Genomic DNA, 18117 nt, shown 5'->3' with positions numbered 1-18117 from the left:
AAGGCAGCAGAAGTTTTTACTATAAAATTGGGCTACTAAATTTTTGAGCACCAATTTGGACTCCATGGCTAGACCAGGCAATAACATCTGTGGGAGTGGCATCATAGCCAAATACTCAATTTAGCTCGTTATTACATTTTTATCACTCTAATTAGCACTGTCAAAAATGGTCATTGAAGTTAGACCAAATACATTCATTTTTGAGCCCGGTGCAGGTGTTTTAGGTGGGAAGGGTTGGTAGCAGAGCAGAATCATGGTAAACAATGTGAGAGCAGAGGAATAGTTAGGTGCTTTAGTGGCTGATACAAAAAAAAAAGCGGTTGTAAAATCAGTTGGGGAATCATAACATATCTGGCCTATTCTGTAAACCCTGTGCATAGCATTGGTTGGCAGGCAAGAAAATACAGGATGAAATTTTTGCATCAGTGAAATCAGTTTACTTCTTAGAAATATTATACTCGTTTGAGGGAAATCCTCAAGAGAAACACGTTCAGCATAGGAAAACGGGGAATTGAGACGGGCCAATGCTCAGTAAGTCGGACATTTACAAACTAGGCTCTCAGGAAACTGGCTGTTGCAATATAAAACCTGTGAAAATTAAAAAGGCAAAACTGGGTGCACACAGGTGTGCCTATCACATTCAAAAGCCTTAATGAATCCCAGAGGATAGAGTAGTCCTCCATAGGACTGGAAAAGGATTGTGCCTCTTTGAGATACGACTGCTCCCCTGGACCCATCCCAACATGGTGCAGCTCTCATCTGCCACACAGTAGAAATCTGCCGTGCTCAACAGTTCATTTACCTTGCTAGAAAAACAACTCAATTCAGCAAACTCCCAAATTCACTCGATGCAGCTGCTCTCAAACCCCTTGTTACAGTTTAATGAAATGTGCTGACTGAGCTGTTTCATAGTAAATATTAGTTATAGCAGAGCTCGCCTCCCAAATTGAGTCTTTTAGGAGCAAGAGGATTCTGCAGTGCCGTAGCACTGACACAGAATCGCCCATAACTCACAAATAATAAAATACCATCTGAGGGCATAGAGGTTATTGCCATCAGCAGCTCCCTATGGAATTGTAAATCATTTGAACAAAGCTTACCCTTTTTTGAGAACTTCAGGCTATATATACAGGACACCAGTGTCTTACGCAGTGTATGAAGACTGTACCTTTAGCTCCTTCATTTAACCTTGCTTCACAAATGAATGAACCCTGTACAGGCTGCTCTTTCCGGATGAAAATAAGAAAGATACCTCAAAACACTGGCAATTTGTCTTAGAGGAAGTTTAAACCTTTGGGCTATCAGCTTGCCAACCACCTGATAAGTCATGTGGATTAACTGTAAAATGCACTGTGCACTGAAGTTCAATGGGATACACTGCAGGAAAAGCCAGTGAAATTCAATGGGACGTTATTTTTGTGAGCATCTGCAGATCCAGGCCTTTGCCCAACAGATAGGTTATGTTATTTATGCCACTGCCATTAAAATATAAATAGCACTGAAAATCATTCAAATTAAACCCACTTTCAACTCCACTGTATGGAATGGCATTGTGTCACCTTCAGAAACACTGCAGCACTCCTAATCTAGTGCTTCTATGAAGTCTTAGTGCTCCTGGAAGTGAAGCTATCCTTATGAAAAAAAAAAAAAAACAAAAAAAAACAACACTGAGAATATAATTCAAAGGTTGCTGCTCAAGTGTTTTATTTTATTTTTTTATTAAGTGAACAGTGTGAATGGTTACTTGCAGCATGTTTACTCCTCTACTGTGCAAACTTCAGGCATTGAAAATAAAATGATATTTTGATGCACAGCTCATGTCTGAGTCTTGGTACATGTATCATACTAAATAAATATTTTCTGAAGTTTTCAAAACTTCCTGAATTCTTCACACTTAAATGAATAGAAAATAAGAATTATGTTATTCTCATTACTTTGAACTGAAATGACGATGTTTCATTGCAAAGAAAAACAGAGGTTAGAGATAAAAATGTCTGTTGGGCCACTGCTTTTTGTATCAGCCCCTGAAAATCCCACCAGTACATATTAAGGTGTTTGTCACAGATGAATTCTAGATGTCCCGAATGATGACCTCTGCCAAATTCATTTCAATGGCTAGCCCTTGGTATATCACAAATTTCTTCAAGATATTGAAGTTACATTTTCTCAATTTTACTTTCAGCTCCTTATTTATATTGTTAGTGTCATTCAAACCATCTCCTTCCCATATATGCCCTTCACATAGCTACCTGTGCTGTGTTGTATGCTACTGTTGCCTATCACCTTCATGCCCCTTTTTTTTCTTTCTGGAGTTTACAGTGTCTGTGATTGATGTTGCTATAATTCAAGTACCTCATCTCAGACAGAACTGGTATTATATGAAGGACTGCAACAGTGCTAAGCAAACGGTAGTCACTCTTCCATGTAATTTGTCACGTTGCTCTTTCTAGTTGAGGATGTAACCCCTTCAAGGATTCAGGACTTGCATTTGTTCTTACAGCTCAATTGTCATGTACCTGGACTTTGCAGAGACACGACCACAGGAGTGTTTCCCAGCTCTTGGCAGAGCAGAACTGTGGAAGCACCACCTCTGGGAGACACTTCTTGCCTTTCACATTATCACACTTTAGCAGAACAAACCTCACCTCTCTAAGATCTTCAAACTCTTCTTGGACTACAGAGGCCCCATAGGATTTTCTTGCACTACTGATAAATTGGATTTACCACTTCTCTGGAAAGTCATATTCATCGTTTCTGCCAGATTCACCTGAGCCTACTTTAAACACGGACGAGGAAACAAAAAGAACTTTCATCCTAATAAGGCAAAGAGTTATGTCCTTGATTACAAAACTGAAAACACATTTACAAAAGAGAAACACATCAAGAAAATACAGATGACAGACCTGACATTTAGAGTACTTTTGATTCCCACCTTTTGTTGCATTTGTCAGTTGCAGGTGTGGCAGGACGTTACAAACCTAGAATTATTGTCATTTTTTTAACCTATTATTTGTTCTTCTTTCCTACTTTACTTTTTGCTAATACAGAGCCTCTTTCAGCTAAATATTATCCAAATCACTAAAACCAAATCAAATTTAACTAAACAAACCTTCTCTCATCCAGACCTCCCATATTATTTGTGGTATCAATGCAATTTCACACGAACATACATTGTTTATACACTTCCATTTTCTTTTTAACATTCAAAGCATTTAGGAAATGACCTACTAGGAGCTAGCAAAGCTAGGAGTTCACATTTTTGATTCATCCAGAGAAGACATATGAACAGGTTTTGGGAGTATGACTAAAGGTGAATCTTCTGGTGATATGCTGCATACCACCCCCTTGTAACACCATATACCATAGGTTTTATGCCTTTCAGTTTCTATTTACTATTGCAGAATAAGAAAGTTCACTTTATACACGGTGCATGGCTATCACTAAATAACAAACTGCTTTGGAAGAGGCAGCTTTGAGCTACATAATCATTGCCCTCTCAAAGTATCACCAGGTGGCACTTGTGGAAATCACAGAAGAGAAAGCAATTGCCATGTATAAGAAACAGTGGTGAAACCAGCCTCTAAATATTCTAGTTCACAGACATGAAGTCGTCTGCAAATTAATTCTATGAATTGCATTTGTCTGATGATGAAAATGAAATAATATTAGTTATGGCCATTTTGGTTGATACTTCTTGCTTTGCTGTTTCACCACTGCTCCTTTGTTTTAACTTTTATCACCCCAATCAGGGAGCTGGGATCCTTCTCTGAAAGGGAATCTGGGCTAACCTTGATTTGAGCAGGGAGATGACACCTCACAGAGCGGCGAGGAGTCCTCAGCAAAAGCACTCATGCAGGTGTGGGGCCCCCAACACAAGAAGGATGTGGGTCTGATGGACTGAGTCCAGAGGAGGGCCATGAAGATGATCAGGGGGCTGGAACACCTCTTCTATGAAAACAGACTGTGGGACCTGGGGATGTACAGCCTGAAGAAGAGAGGGCTCCAGGGAGACCTCACTGAGGCTTTCCAATACTTAAAGTGCGATTATTGAAAAGATAGAGTGCAATTTTCTGTTCAGGCAGATAGTGATAGGACATGGGGTAACGGTTTTAAACTAACAGAGGTGATATTTAGATCAGATGTTAGGAGGAAATTTGTTATCCAGAGGGTGGTGAGGTTTCCCAGAGAAGTTGTGGATGCCCCATCTCTGGGGGTGTTCAAGGTCAGGCTGGATAAGTCCCTGAGCAACCTGACGTAGTGGGAAGCGTCCCTGCCCATGGCAGGGAGGTTGGAACTGGGTGATCTTTAAGGTCCCTTCCAATCCAAACCATTCTGTGATTCTATGTATCAGGCAAATGGAGACTGCCTTTAAAGATGGAGGGGGAAGAGGGGGGAGAAGGAGGTATTGTTTTTTATAAACCTCAACAATGCTTTTGTTGTTCTCTCCTTCCCAATAATTCCCAGAATAATTCCTTCTTAAATGATTCTCCTGCCACAGATTGCTCAACTGTGTTAATCGCTTGCACTTGACCTAGACCTTGGCTGAGTAAATGGTCAGGGATTCAGTTCAAGCAGTTTGAACTACGCTAACTGCATTTGCAATGGGTTCAGTCCAATATTTTCCACACAGTCAATAAGTAAAATAAAAGAGCTTCAAGATTAACACCTGATAATGTGAAAGGCACAAGACTGCAAAGAAACTTTCCCCCCATAACTCCCTAGGGACCCTGCGACAGACGGTTAGAATAACAGACAGTGCTTTTTGTAACAAGGCTCTGAACATCAAGGGAATGCGATGGTGTTTCAGCTCCATGTAGCTGAAGTACGTGCAAATAGAATTGCAGATTAAAACCAAACCAAAACAAAAAACCCACACAAGCCTATCTAACAAAGCAGTTATTCTGCTGAGGCCTTTAGGTGACATTTTAAACCACTGGTGACCGTGGAGTATCCAAAGGAAATAGGAGATAAAAAACTTATAACAAGCTTGTTGTTCCATTGAAGGGTTCTGGAGATATCATCAAGCTCCACTGGCAACAAAAAGAACTAACAAAGTGAAAGATAAGACTGATGTACTAGCATAACAAGCCTGTTATTCCACTGAGAGATTTCTGTTGATACTGTAGACCAGGAAAGCTGAGTTACTGTGCTTTGCAGTTTCAGCAGAATCCCGCACTGCATCACTGCAGTTCTTCTACCTGAACTGTACTTTTAATACAGAAGTACCCAGAAAAAAAATAAACATTTTTTTTTGTTGTTATTGATGATATTTAAGAAGTGCAATGAAGAGCCCATTTTATAAGTTGCCTATTATGTTTCTAGATTAGAAACTGAAAACTGAGTGAACTGTCTGCAAGTGTAAAGAACAATTAGGCAGCACAGTTGAGCTAGCAGTTTTACTAAAAGAAACTGGCTTCAACCCATTCTCCCACTGGTGTGGGCCTCAAAGCTTGAAGATGAAACATGACTACACTGAGGCAGTCCTGAAAGAGAGAGTGAAAAAGCTGGAATTACACCTCTGCCAAGGAGGACTAACAAAGGCTGCCTCAATCTGTTGGAGGAAACTGGAACCGAAGCGGTATCTGAAATGGATGCTAACAGCAGGGATGGGAGAGAAACCTATACTGGGCAAGTGCAGAACAGAAAACTTCCTTCAGGAATGCACAGCGGAGGAGAAAGAATACAGCAAATCTCTTTTCCATTGAAGAGGTGGATTATTGCTGTTGATGGCCAAATGTGTATGTGCTGCAGTAAAAAGGATCTGAGCAACAGGGACTGAAAGCAGTGATCAGATGGCTCAGTTTTTATATTTCTAAAGGTTTTTGTATTATATCCACTCAAGCCATCAATCACAACTTTATTAAACCATGAAACAGATGTCAGATCAATGGCTGTATCGGAAACATTTTGAATGACAAGCTGATGATGGAACAATTCCAGCCTCCATACATTATTAAACACATACTAATGCTGCTCTTTCAAAGCTACCCATACTGGCTCACTCAGCCTATCCTCCCTGTACGGTACCTTTTTTAAATAGTTGAACTAATTGTAGATGAATATTACATAGGAAAAGCAAGCCTTACAGTAATACATAATAATAAACTAGTAAACAAAAGAAAAATTTCAAGGTTAAAACTGGTTATCTGTCTTTGCATTATGCCCCTGGGCATTAAAATTTCATTTTAGTACAATTGTAGGAGCTGAGGCTGGATTGTCAGCCTTAATCAGAATATTCAGAGTTATTGCCTTTTTGATGCAATCTTGACATAATTTAAGTTTAGCTTTTCTTTACTTATTTGCCCGCAGTCAGCCCACCAGTGTAAATGCTTTCTGCTCTTTTTGAATGAAGAGGTATGTATGAAAAATACATATAAATAAGGCAGAAATTGCCCCTCTGGCAGATTTCCTGCTTAACTCCAGATTTCAGGCAGATTCGGGGAGGTGATCAGAGCAGCACGCTTGCCTCCCAATTCATCAGTAATGCAAACTGTATTTTCACTGGCAGAAATCAATTTGATTTTCATATAGGCAGAAAGGAATTATGTTCTTGGTGGATGAAGCACAAAGCACAGTAACTGGGAGATGCAATAGGAATAGGGGGAGGAGATGCCATGAACTACAGTCCATTACCTCCTCCCTTATCCCTGTACTGTACAGCATCCTTTGGGCTGGAATATCTACCACAGATGTGCATTTTTGTGAGGTGGATGGTGAGATCAAGTAAAGATGGATTTGCAATTTTTCTCTTTGTCTGACATCTTGATAGCTTAGTGCATCCTCCTGATTAGAAGTGCTCAGTGTAGCAGCAATGCCTGATTTTACACAGGCAATTCAATAACTGATAATTAGATGGGATATAAATGTTCAAATAGATAATAAAATAAAATAAATATGCATTCTTTGGGGTTTTAGAGAGGAAGAAAACTTTTTATTTCTGCTCGTGGCAAATGGTTTCCTAAACAAAATTCTTCGTGCTTTTTGGGGCCAGTGACTGAAGGCTTCCCATAACACAAGGCTGTGAGCAGGGCTGCAGGAAAACTATTCTACTTTGGCTGCTGAAATGGACATTCCCTGATGTAAGTTAGCAGCCTTGCCAGCATTTAGCCAGAAATGTCCCCTCTGGCCTACTATTTAAATAATCAAGTGCATGAGAGATGAAGGTGACTGCCCCCTGAATTCCCGTGGAGTTTTAGCATGCGATTCAGGGCTGAGAGATCAAGACTTAAATCCAAGTCTTGGTGTCAAGTCTGAAATTGGCAGAGCCTGCTCTTACTCAGGTAACTCTCCTCACCAAAGGCCTAAAAAATGCTTCACTGTGAAGGGTCTCCCCCCCTCTGGAATGCCTCCAACCTGGACTTGATTCTTTTAGAGCATCAAAGGCCAGAGTAATTCCCACAAGATATAAGGTATGCAAAGGCCTCTATGCTGTTTCTCTAGCTTACTCACCAGAGAATGAATTTTCTGTTGAAGCAATATTTTAGAAACCCAGCACTCATCCTGAAATGGGCAAGTTTGGAAGTGGGTTTGAAGTCAATTCTCACTTAAGTGACCACAGAGGTCTGTTTTGGCTGAAAAAATATGATATGTTAATTAGCAGAATGGCTTTTCTAAGGAAGTAAATGTGTGAAAGCTTTTTAATAAAAACCGCTTTGCATACTGCAAAGCTTTTAAATTAAATTGCGACAGAATTACAGCTGACACTGAGCAAAATTGTTTGTGACTTTTTGGCTTGTTTGTTGAAAAAAATCTGGCTGGCTTCTTGAAAGATAGCTGGTGGCTCTTTATGGTGCCCTGTTGCACAGTTTTAAAGAATAAAATTAAAAAATACGCTCATAACAGAAATGTATAGTCTATGTCTTATATCTCCCATAAAACTTAGTCCTGCTGAGGTACTCACAGTAGCATTTTTTGGACTTGGCTCAATTTGTCATGGCGTTATGCTCTCATTGCTCCTCTCCCTGGATCGAAATTCAGGCTTCAGAATAAATGAAGTAAAAATATCTCTAAATCAATCATATGTCTAAATAGGTTGTCTATTTGTTCCACACATTTTAATTTTATTTTTTTCCTGGAACAGGCCATGCTAGCAAGATTCAATTTCAAGTCAGGATAAATATATTCAACAAAATTGCTATTGGCAGCCCAAATTCTGAAGTTCTCCTTTTAATTCCTGACAGGAGGAATTCCTGAGGAGCTCCATGATTATATTGCTTGCATGAGGACTTTAACTGAATATGGTGCTCTTGGTGTTTATACCAAAGAGAAATCCTGTATGCAACAAAACAGGGTGTCAACTGAGATTTATGAAAAGCCTGTGGATATTGTAACACCCATCAATCATTAACTCTTGAAGTTTTCCATAAAAGACTTAAGATTTTTAAAGATAACAAACATAGGCTTACATGGTACACCTCTGCATGTATTTCAAGAAGTTGTCAGGGAATGCTGTGACCTTGAAAGATAGGATGGTGTAAAGAGATACAAAAATAAAGGACTTTCTTTACTTTCAGTTACAGTAAAATAAATCCGGGACCTTTTTATCACCCACTAGATCAGTCATGCCTTTGAGAGTCCTTCTTGTGCCTCCCTAAATAAGAAATATCTACATTTACAATGGCTTTGTTATTAGTATAGTAACATTGGTTTCAAGTCTGAAGAGAACATTAGCAAGGAATTTCCTAGCTCACATTAAGACTGTGAGAAAGCAAGACCGGGAGACTTAATGTCTGCAAGAGTCATGGAAATGAAAATGTCAAACAGAAGGAGAAATTCATAGGAACTGCCCAGCAGCACCACCAGAATTCATTTTCCATTTCCTTGTCTTAATTTTTAAACATACGTCTGAATGATGGTAATTACGCAGAAATTCTCACTAGTCATAGTATTTCCTACAATTTAACCTGCTCAGAGGGGAAAAATGCTGATATTAACTTTATATTAACTTTTAGATGTAATTCCTACTTCTTTTGATTACTGAATGAAACATTTTAAATAACAGGAATAAACAACAAACCACCATATTAAAGATTTGTCAGAAATAAATACAGAAGTCTCAGATCTCAACAGCTGCTTTTTTTTTTTTTTTTTTTAAAGGGGGAAGAAGACATTAGAGTTAGAATTAAATTCAACAGATAAGAAAGAGGGAAAGGAGAGGGAGAAGGAGAACATAGGAACAGGAAGAGAAGACTTAACAGAGTTGATTATGTATCTTTGTTAAGATGTAGCTTTATACAGTACCTTAATCAGCAACAAAAATACTTGGAAACTGTTCCTATAGATGAGCATCAAGTAGAACACCAAAAAAAGGAATGCCTGAACACTTCAGGGCTAACCAATAATAAGCATGTTATTAAGGACATTATACAAATGCCTCTTGAACACTGACAGGCATGAGGCATCAACCACCTGCCTAGGCAGCCTGTTTCCATGCTTGACCACCCTCATGGTAAAGAAATTTTTCCTCATGCCCAGTCTGAACCTCCCCTGATGCAGCTTTGAGACGTTCTCTCAGGGTCTGTTCTCAGGGAGCAGAGACTGGCACTTCCTCAGAAAGCTGCAGAGAGCCATGAATAAGTTCGTCTCTTGGCCTCCTCTTCTCCAGGCTGACAACTCTTATGTCCACAGGACATGCCTTCCAGCCCTTGTACCAGCTTTGTTGCCCTCCTCTGGATGCATTCAAGCACCCTGACATCCTTTTTATGGAGCCCAGAACTGTGTACAATATTAAAAGATGAGGCCACAACACTAAATACAGCAGGAGAATCACCTCTCCTGACCAGCTGGCTGTGCTGTGTTTCATGCACCCCAAAATGCAGTTTGCCTCTTGGCTGCCAGGGCACCCTGCAGGCTCACATTGAGCCTGCTGTCGACCTGCACCCCCAGAGCCCTTTCTGTTGAGCTGCTCTCCAGCCACTCATCTCCCAGTCTGTGCCTGTATCAGGCATTACACTCTCCCAGGTGCAGAACCCAGCACTTTCCCTTCTTGAACTTCATGCCGTTGCTAATCACCCAGTGCTCCAATCTATCTAGATCCCCCTGCAAGACCTCTTTTCCCTCCAGGGAGACAACAGCACCTCCCAGTTTACTATCATTGGCAACCTTGCTGAGGATGCACTCCAGTTGTGCATCCAGGTCACTGACAAAAATGTTGAACAGGACTTGAGCCCTGGGGAACACCTTAGTGACCATCCGCCAGCCAGATGTAGCCCCAATTACTGCAACCCTTTGAGCAGCACAGTGGTGAAATAGAAGAAACAAATTTTAAGTACATAACAAACCTTTCATATAATTATTACACAGAATGTGCTTAAAGACGTGTAAGTATAATGTTTATGCCAGTGTTTTCCTGAAAATATATATGTATGTACAGTATGCACAAATTCACTTAGTAAATGACTGTATATTGTATATAGACTGCCGGTATTACTAAAATATTTTAGTAAAGTTTCAGACAGTTTTAATAATTTTTATTAAGACTATTTTTTGCCTTTCTCTGACTCTGGAGTAGTTAATTGAGTCTGACTTACACAGCTTAAAGAGAGAATAACTGTTGAAATATGCATGTTTAAATATAATTTACTGGAAACACAGCTGACCTTGACCCAAAATCACATTTTGGAGCCTCGAGCAAACTATGTACTGCTGTCTGCTACGGGTTAAAAATGAATGCCAGATCCTATCACAAAGACAGAACTCCCATTTTCCAGCAGTATAAAACTTTCTTGATGCACAAGCAAGGAATTTTGCATTAAAAACAAACAAACAATTTTTTAGAGGAGTACTTCCATATTCAGATACAAATTAGTACAGATAATTCCTGTTAAGTACAGAGAAACTTTTGTTGACCTACTGTTTTACTACTTAATCAGTTCTGTTCCTTATAATACCTAATGGTGACTGTATGATGGTTGTAGAAATGTATCTGTAGATACATGTTTGCGTGAGGTAGCAATATGGGATATTGTTTGTGTAGGACATCGTGTTTGAGTCATGATAAAAGAAACTGATATGTTCACTTGAACAGGGCCAGACATCTTTGGACACAGAGAAAATAAATAAACACATAAATAAAACACAACAATATTAAACTACCAAGCATTGATGGACTGAAATCTCAAGAATAAGAAAAGGTCTTGAGAAACTCAGCAGTCAATTAACATTTTGCAAAGTATAGAGTAAATAGTATAATCTATGATCTTACCGTTCCTGTTGTGCCCAAGGAAAGGTGGTTCATCTGTTGGGTCAGAGGGCCCATCATGCTTGCTGGCTGCATTGACATAGTGTGGTCCATTGTTGGTGTTATCACAGCACCCTGCAAACACATATCATTTACACTTCAACATTTTCCCTTAAAAGAAAAAGCAGCATTCTCTCAGTGAGTGAACCTGGCTGAAAACTTGACATGAATCTTAAAAGAGACTAATATATCTGTCAGAGAAAATATGTTTTGTTCCTATTGACAACCAAGCTACACACATATATTATTTGTACTACTAATGAGGCCATTTTATGTCAGTTCCAATTAAGTGTCATTTTTTACCTCATTACTTCTGACAAACAAATACATATGTTCTTTCTATGATGAATGCTACTGTACATTGCAAAATGCCTGTCGTTTATATTTTTCCATATCCTATATAGACCAATCTTACAGACAGAACACATATGTCCCCAATTTTCTCTGACTTCTAAAACGTTCAGTCTGTGAGATCTTCAACCTATTATGGTAATTGTCTTGGATTTTTCCAGTCTCAATTAAGAACCCTTACTCATAACATTTTATAGCTGATTGAGTAAGACTAGCTATTGACAGCGAGTGTGGTAGTGACACCCATTTAAAACACATACACAGCATTTAAAAGCATTTTTCTTCTCCTCATGAAAAACAAAGACATTAATAACAAACAGCATATGAACTAAAGCAAGAACAAAACTTTAAACAAAAATTAAACAAAAGGCATGCCAGAGCTTTGGAGAAAGCTTCTTTGTCATTCATATTCCTCATTTTTTGCTCTCCCACTCCCCAGGGCCCCATATTGGTAAACTCATGCCTTAGTGATGAGCTGATTTTCCTCATTTCTAAGGTGTAAAATGCTATTTTCTCTATTGGTTGGAAGAAGTCGGTCAGAAAGAGGGTGGTCTGCTCCTTCTCTTGCAGACAGAGAAATAAGGAGGTAATTTCAGCTATTTCATCATATGGAATAGCTCTACTTTGTGCATACTTGTGTGAATACATTAGAAATTCGTACACAGAACCACTGCATTAAAAAGCATGGGAAAAGGTGGGTGAATCCATTTTTCACAAGGAAAGTTAACACTTTTTCTTTGAGATCGCTGATAAAACCCACTTGTAAACAGGAATCTAAAATAAATCGGTTCCAAAAAAAGCATAGCAGACCTCTTAAGTATCTATCTCACATTTATGTAGACCTATGTGGCTGCTATGCCAAGCACCAGATAAAACCAAAGCTTTCAAATTTTCAGTTGCACATTAAAAATAAACAATGATAACAACAACCACCAATGCTGGGGGAAGTACCAATCGATTTTTATTTTTTTTTCTCACCTCCCAGTAATATTTTGTCTATGCACATCCTATCTGAGAAACTGAGATTTCACAGTCTCCGCAAACTTGTTACTTGCATGCAAAGACGAAGAGGAGGTAGGTTCAGCTTGGTCAATCCTCTTTGTAATGCCTCAGCATACAAAATACATACACACTTGTTTCATGTCACATACTGGATTACACTTCTTGCACTGACAACGGTCCCTAGAGAAATTTGGCAAATTACTAAGAATACCTTAAATGGAGGCTGTATCTGTCCTGTTTCCAAATAAATACTTATAAAACTAGCCGATCAATGTGCAAGTATCAAACTTGCAACACTTGTGAATACTTTTGCATCTTTCTTCACTATACTAATTTGTACTGGTTTGCAGCAATTACAATGATTAACCCATAGATTAACTCATTCTAATGAGCTACCACTGTGCTGACCTCCTTTGCTAGCAGGGGTCCTTGCAAATCAAGATAGTCACAAACTTCCACCTGCAAATTTCTTTCAGCATAGTGGGGTTAATATACTATTAAAAACGTTCTTCTTTCTTCATCACATGTCATTGTTTTTTTTTTTCACGCTGCTCCTCTCTTTTTGGTGAAAAATCTGCCCTTTTCCTGGAAATCTGATATCTGCTCTGCGGGACATACACTCACTCTGTCCATTCTGCATTCACCACATTGTCAGTGCAAGTGTCTGAATTAACACCATGCCCAAGGAAAGATATGTTCAAAATTCAGTGGTCTGGGATACCAGGGCTGCACCTGTAGAGGAGCACACAGCCTGACAGGGCCCTGGGACTTGGGCATCCACCTGAACTTCGGTTATGATAAGAAATCATGAGCATTATGCCTAGAACAACCCACACCACCAAACATTTTTACTGTACCAAACCATAAACGCTTAAACCAAGTTTGTCAACTGAAAAAGTTTTCAGTTCCCTCTACAAGCAGTTTTCTCCTTTGGCTTAGGGATGGACAATTGCCTCAGAGGTTTCAGTACAGACCACACTGTGTTGTGTCATGGGATAAGCAGAAAGTCACAGCCACACCACAGCTTCACGTAGCCCTGCACTGCTGGCAGTAGTGGCTGTAATTAATTTAGGATCTCCCAAAGCCTTAAAATACCTACTATTCTTTTTAGAGATGGTTATTGCAAAGGTATGGTTGGAGAAACTTGCTTTGATTACAAATGTGTCAGATTGAAAACTATGTATAAATTCAGGAATCTGAAAATGAAGGAAGGGCAGAAGTGAAGAAAAGTCTTACTTATTAGTGTAGCAAACACCAGGACCAGACACACAATGGAAGAATCTGATAGAAAATGTTTTTCACTAACTAGTAAGCAAGAGAGTTTTGCAAATAAAATACTCACTTAAACAGGGACTGGAGAGAAAATACATCAAGGACAAAAAATGACTCAAATATACTATATATACACTACTTTTAAATAGAAAATGCATATATTCTGGTCTCTAAATATACACTGTTTAAGATGTTAGGAAAAAGGGTTGGGACAACAAATCAGGGATCTGCAGCTTTCATGAGACAGCTTAATGTGTTTGAAACTGACAGTTACCTAGAGCAGAGAATTACATGCATTTGCCAGTCCATTAATTCAACAGAGTTTGCAGAATCCTCTTGTGATCACATAGGGAAAAAATTATACTTAATTAAGGAAATATCGTCTGGTTGTTAGGGTGACACCCAGTCTCCAGACCATAATGCGTTTCATAATACATGTTGTCATGTCCGTCCATATTCAACTTATTTATCTGAAGAAGACAATGATGTCTTGCATCAGATATTACCATCATATTAAAAGTAATTTGATTCGTTGCAGTTTATAATAGGTAGCTGCTGATAAAAGTCTGCTTGGTTACTGGCAAAGGCTGCAGCAAACATACTTTTCATCTTCATCTGCTTGGATGTCTGATTTTACTGAGTCTGTGAGCTTTATAAGGAAACATATGAGCATGGCATAATACTACTGAAGGCCAAGCTTAGCTGAAAAACCTGCAGGAAAAATTATGATGAAGTTTTTGCCACTCTCATTGCCAAAGCAAGTAGTTGGCCTGCCAGTTCCTTAGGTCTGCCCCTGTTGCCTCAGAATGATTACATTTTTCACAATTCCTGCAAGAAACCGGTTACTATAATGCCTTTGAAATTTGGCAAGATATTCTTGGCATATGATTTGTCAAACAATTCTGTCAGTGCTATGCTGGCTTAAAAAGAAATGAAGATTAATAGGTCAAATGGTAATGAACCAATGACACAGAAGAAAATGTATGATTTTTGCAACACTGCAATAAACCCAAGATCATTTCAGTGACATATAGACTTAGATTCCCCTGCACTTCATTTGAAAGGACTCGCTGTTTTAAAATGTTCTAAGCTCTGTGGACATACCTTTCATTAAAAAAAAAAAAAAAAAAAAAAAAAAAAAAAAAAAGTATATTTATTTCTGTGTATTTCCCAGTTTATCACTTGCAAAGAAGGATGCCTGCTTTTACCAACTACGAGCAGTGTACTCTTCCTGTATGGCAACAAACTGAAACCACAGGAAGAAAACTAAATACAGCCTGTTTATTATATTAAGTGAACTATCCTGAAGTACTTGCCAATGCCAAAAGACATCATTTGTAATAAAGTTTATATTGATGCGGTGACACATGCCACGTTCTGAGCCTTGAAGGCTGGGAAAGGGACATCAGATATAAAAAGTGTATTAGGGGCTTTAGCCAGAGAGAGTTCACTAACTGAGTGATGCTCTTGGGGGCCGGTGGGAGGAAGGATTAGTTAGTCCCAGCTTTCTAGAATAATGAACTGTATTAAAGGCTTCTGTTTCACTCCAGTGTTCTCAAACTGATATTGGATTTAAGGCACAAATACCAGCTGAATAAATAGTTTTTGAAGCTTACAGTAAGCATCAGCTTATTTTAAAATTTACTTTATTTAGGAAGTTCTAACAAGTTAAATATACTCAAAAATTCTACCTTGTAAATACTGGACAATGTGAAGTCAAAAAACATTACAGCAGCAAACTTACTTTTCAAATTATTTCAAAGACACACTGTGCAGTCATATAACCATTGGGTCATTCCATTTGAAAAAGTTATTACCATACTACCAAGTGAATGTCTTTATGTTATCAAGAACATGTTGTTTCTTGGGGTTTTATTAAACTGACTGAAAGGATGACTTTCCTCAAACTTATCAGATCAGACTTGTCTATCAAGAATTAATATGAAAAAATCCAACGTGCATACTTTTTTTTTTTTTTTTTTTTTTTTTTTTTCAGATAGATGTACTCTCTCTGCATGCAGAATAAATGACAGCCATATTTCTATTGGTTTACTTGTCAGTCTAGACTGGGCTGCTCTTACAGGCAGCAGAAAACATATAGTCAGTCCCCTTGTTATTGCAGCGAGCCATGAAGTCCTCCGAACTGGCTGTTAAATGACCAGCCTTTCATGACTACAGTAGGGACACCAAAGGTAGCTGTGAAATCCTCTGCCCTTTATCGTCACCTTTGCTGTGTATACTTGTTGATATGCCATAAATACCTATTCTATTTAAAAATCAAAGAAAACTTATTTTTATACTTTTTCCTCTTTCTCAATGAAAAGTTACCAATTGCTTTGGCATTTACTGGATGATCAGAGATTAAATTATTATCTGAGTATAATGAGGAAGATCGGCCAACAATCTATATTCTGCAAAGCTTAGGATTTGGTTTCATTGCACTGCATTGTTGAATTTAAAGGCTTGCTAAAATGGGGAAACGAACAAGGAAGCACAAATACTGCACTGAATTCAAAGCAGCTTTAACTTTGGAATGGGAAAATGCTCCTATAGACCTTCACCAACTCTGAGTACTGTTTCTGTGACAAATAATAAACTACAACCTTGTAATATTTCTAATTTCAGGCTTAAATTCAAATTCTTATCTGACATCACCTTCATATTTTAGTCAAATTTCTTTGCGAAAATGGACAAATTTGCTTCTCCATGCTTACTTTTTTTTCTTCTCTGTATGTTTGAGAACTTCTTTCTTCAGCTGGAATTACATGTCATAAGTAAAAGAGAATTACTTCCAAGAAGTAACTTGTCCTAAAGGATTAAGTATCGTAAGTTCTGTAAATAAAGAACAAAGATGACCCTTTCATATGCTTCATCTTTCCTACAACAATAGTCAATGTTCTCAAGTGTTTTTCCCCACTGATTTTCTTGCTTGTAGCTATCTGTTCTGTACTTTGAAACACAGATTTTGGTAATATACAGATACTAGCATGCCCACATCTCTCAGTGTCTAAAGTGACTTTCACGTGGTGACTTAAATCTTTCTACCCAAAATAAGATCTCAAGAGAAAGTCCGTTGAAGAAAAGTACAGTATTTATGAAGGGAAAATATAATTGAATGACTGCAGGGTCTCTGATGCACAATTTGATAGCCCTGTGCTATACCTTTGCTCTTATCATCTACGCACACAGGCTGGACCACAAGCTCAAGTGTTCCCTTTATACTGTGAGGGAAACAGCAGTTTTAACACCCTTCTCCAATTTGCCACAGGAATAAAATAAAGTTACTGATACTACTTGCCTGAAAAAAAAAAAAAGCCCTCCCCATAACATGAAGGGGCCTGTTGCAGGTAGGACATGACCTGCTGCGTTGGGCATCCAATCTTGCTGCATCCAGCAAGAGCTGGAACAGGCAGAAAGGCTACAGACAGCTCTCGGACACTCTTCTGATCCACTCTAATGGGGAACACATTTCTTTTGCTTTCTTCCTATCCTTTGGTTTATAAGTGCAGGTAGCTGTATGCTGGTTTTGTATAACACTGCAATAGTGCTTTTGCTCTTTCAAGAACAGTTATTGTTAACAAAAATATCCTCACAACGCTCATGTGAGGCTTAGCATCCCCTGCCGACAGAGGAAACACAGAGGCTGTGATTTACCCTAACCACTGGAGCATGCAGAACAAATCTTCTCTCCTTCCCACTGTCAGATTTCACACACACAAAAGTATCATTCTATTCCATGTCAAAATAAGTACAGATTTCAAAACCTCAGTGCTATTAACAAAAACAAGTCTTTATTTCCTGCACAGAACTCCTGATCTATACCTAATTAACGTGTGACACATGCCAAAGCATTGTGCTTGGCAATTCCATCCTGTTTATGCTTTTAAGCATATTTTCTGATGTGGACTAATTCCTTCAACCACTGTTTTCCAGGAGCTGACATGCCATCCTAAGAAGTGGGAATCAGGAGTCACTTTGCTGTAGACTAGCTTTTCTCTGGATTAGAATGGAGTTTCACCTATTAAAGTGAAATCCCAATAAATTTCCTCTGAGCTGTTCTGCTATGTTCTAACCCTTCAAGCCTATAACCATGTGAGAAAATTGACTAGATGGCACATCTTTTTCTAACAAGGTGCAAAATGGAAATTATTAAACAGCACAATTAAAGCACAAGTCAGCATTGGTGTTTAGCCTAAATTTTCAATTTCTTGTCTTAATGAGTTAAAAAAAAAATCTTTCAAAAAGAATGCTAT

At 38.6% G+C, this 18117-nt stretch overlaps 1 protein-coding gene across 8 annotated transcripts in view; it reads right to left on the bottom strand.

The window, feature by feature from the left end:
• The window catches only part of RBMS3 (RNA binding motif single stranded interacting protein 3), a gene marked incomplete at its 3' end in the record, with an annotated part of 697589 nt that overhangs the window by 27961 nt on the left and 651511 nt on the right, over positions 1-18117 (bottom strand). For all 8 annotated transcript variants that reach the window (XR_014317039.1, XR_014317040.1, XM_082754887.1 and 5 more), the window contains one exon: positions 11204-11314. Coding sequence is in view for 6 of the 8 variants with exons in the window: in XM_082754887.1 (XP_082611013.1) it covers positions 11204-11314 (111 nt within the window). The remainder of the gene's footprint in view (positions 1-11203; positions 11315-18117) is intronic.

Source organism: Aythya marila, assembly GCF_965140915.1.
Source record: "Aythya marila genome assembly, chromosome: 2".
Classification (NCBI taxonomy): Eukaryota; Metazoa; Chordata; class Aves; order Anseriformes; family Anatidae; genus Aythya; species Aythya marila.
Note: the sequence above shows the minus strand (reverse complement) of the source record. Positions and strands in the feature narration are given on the sequence as shown.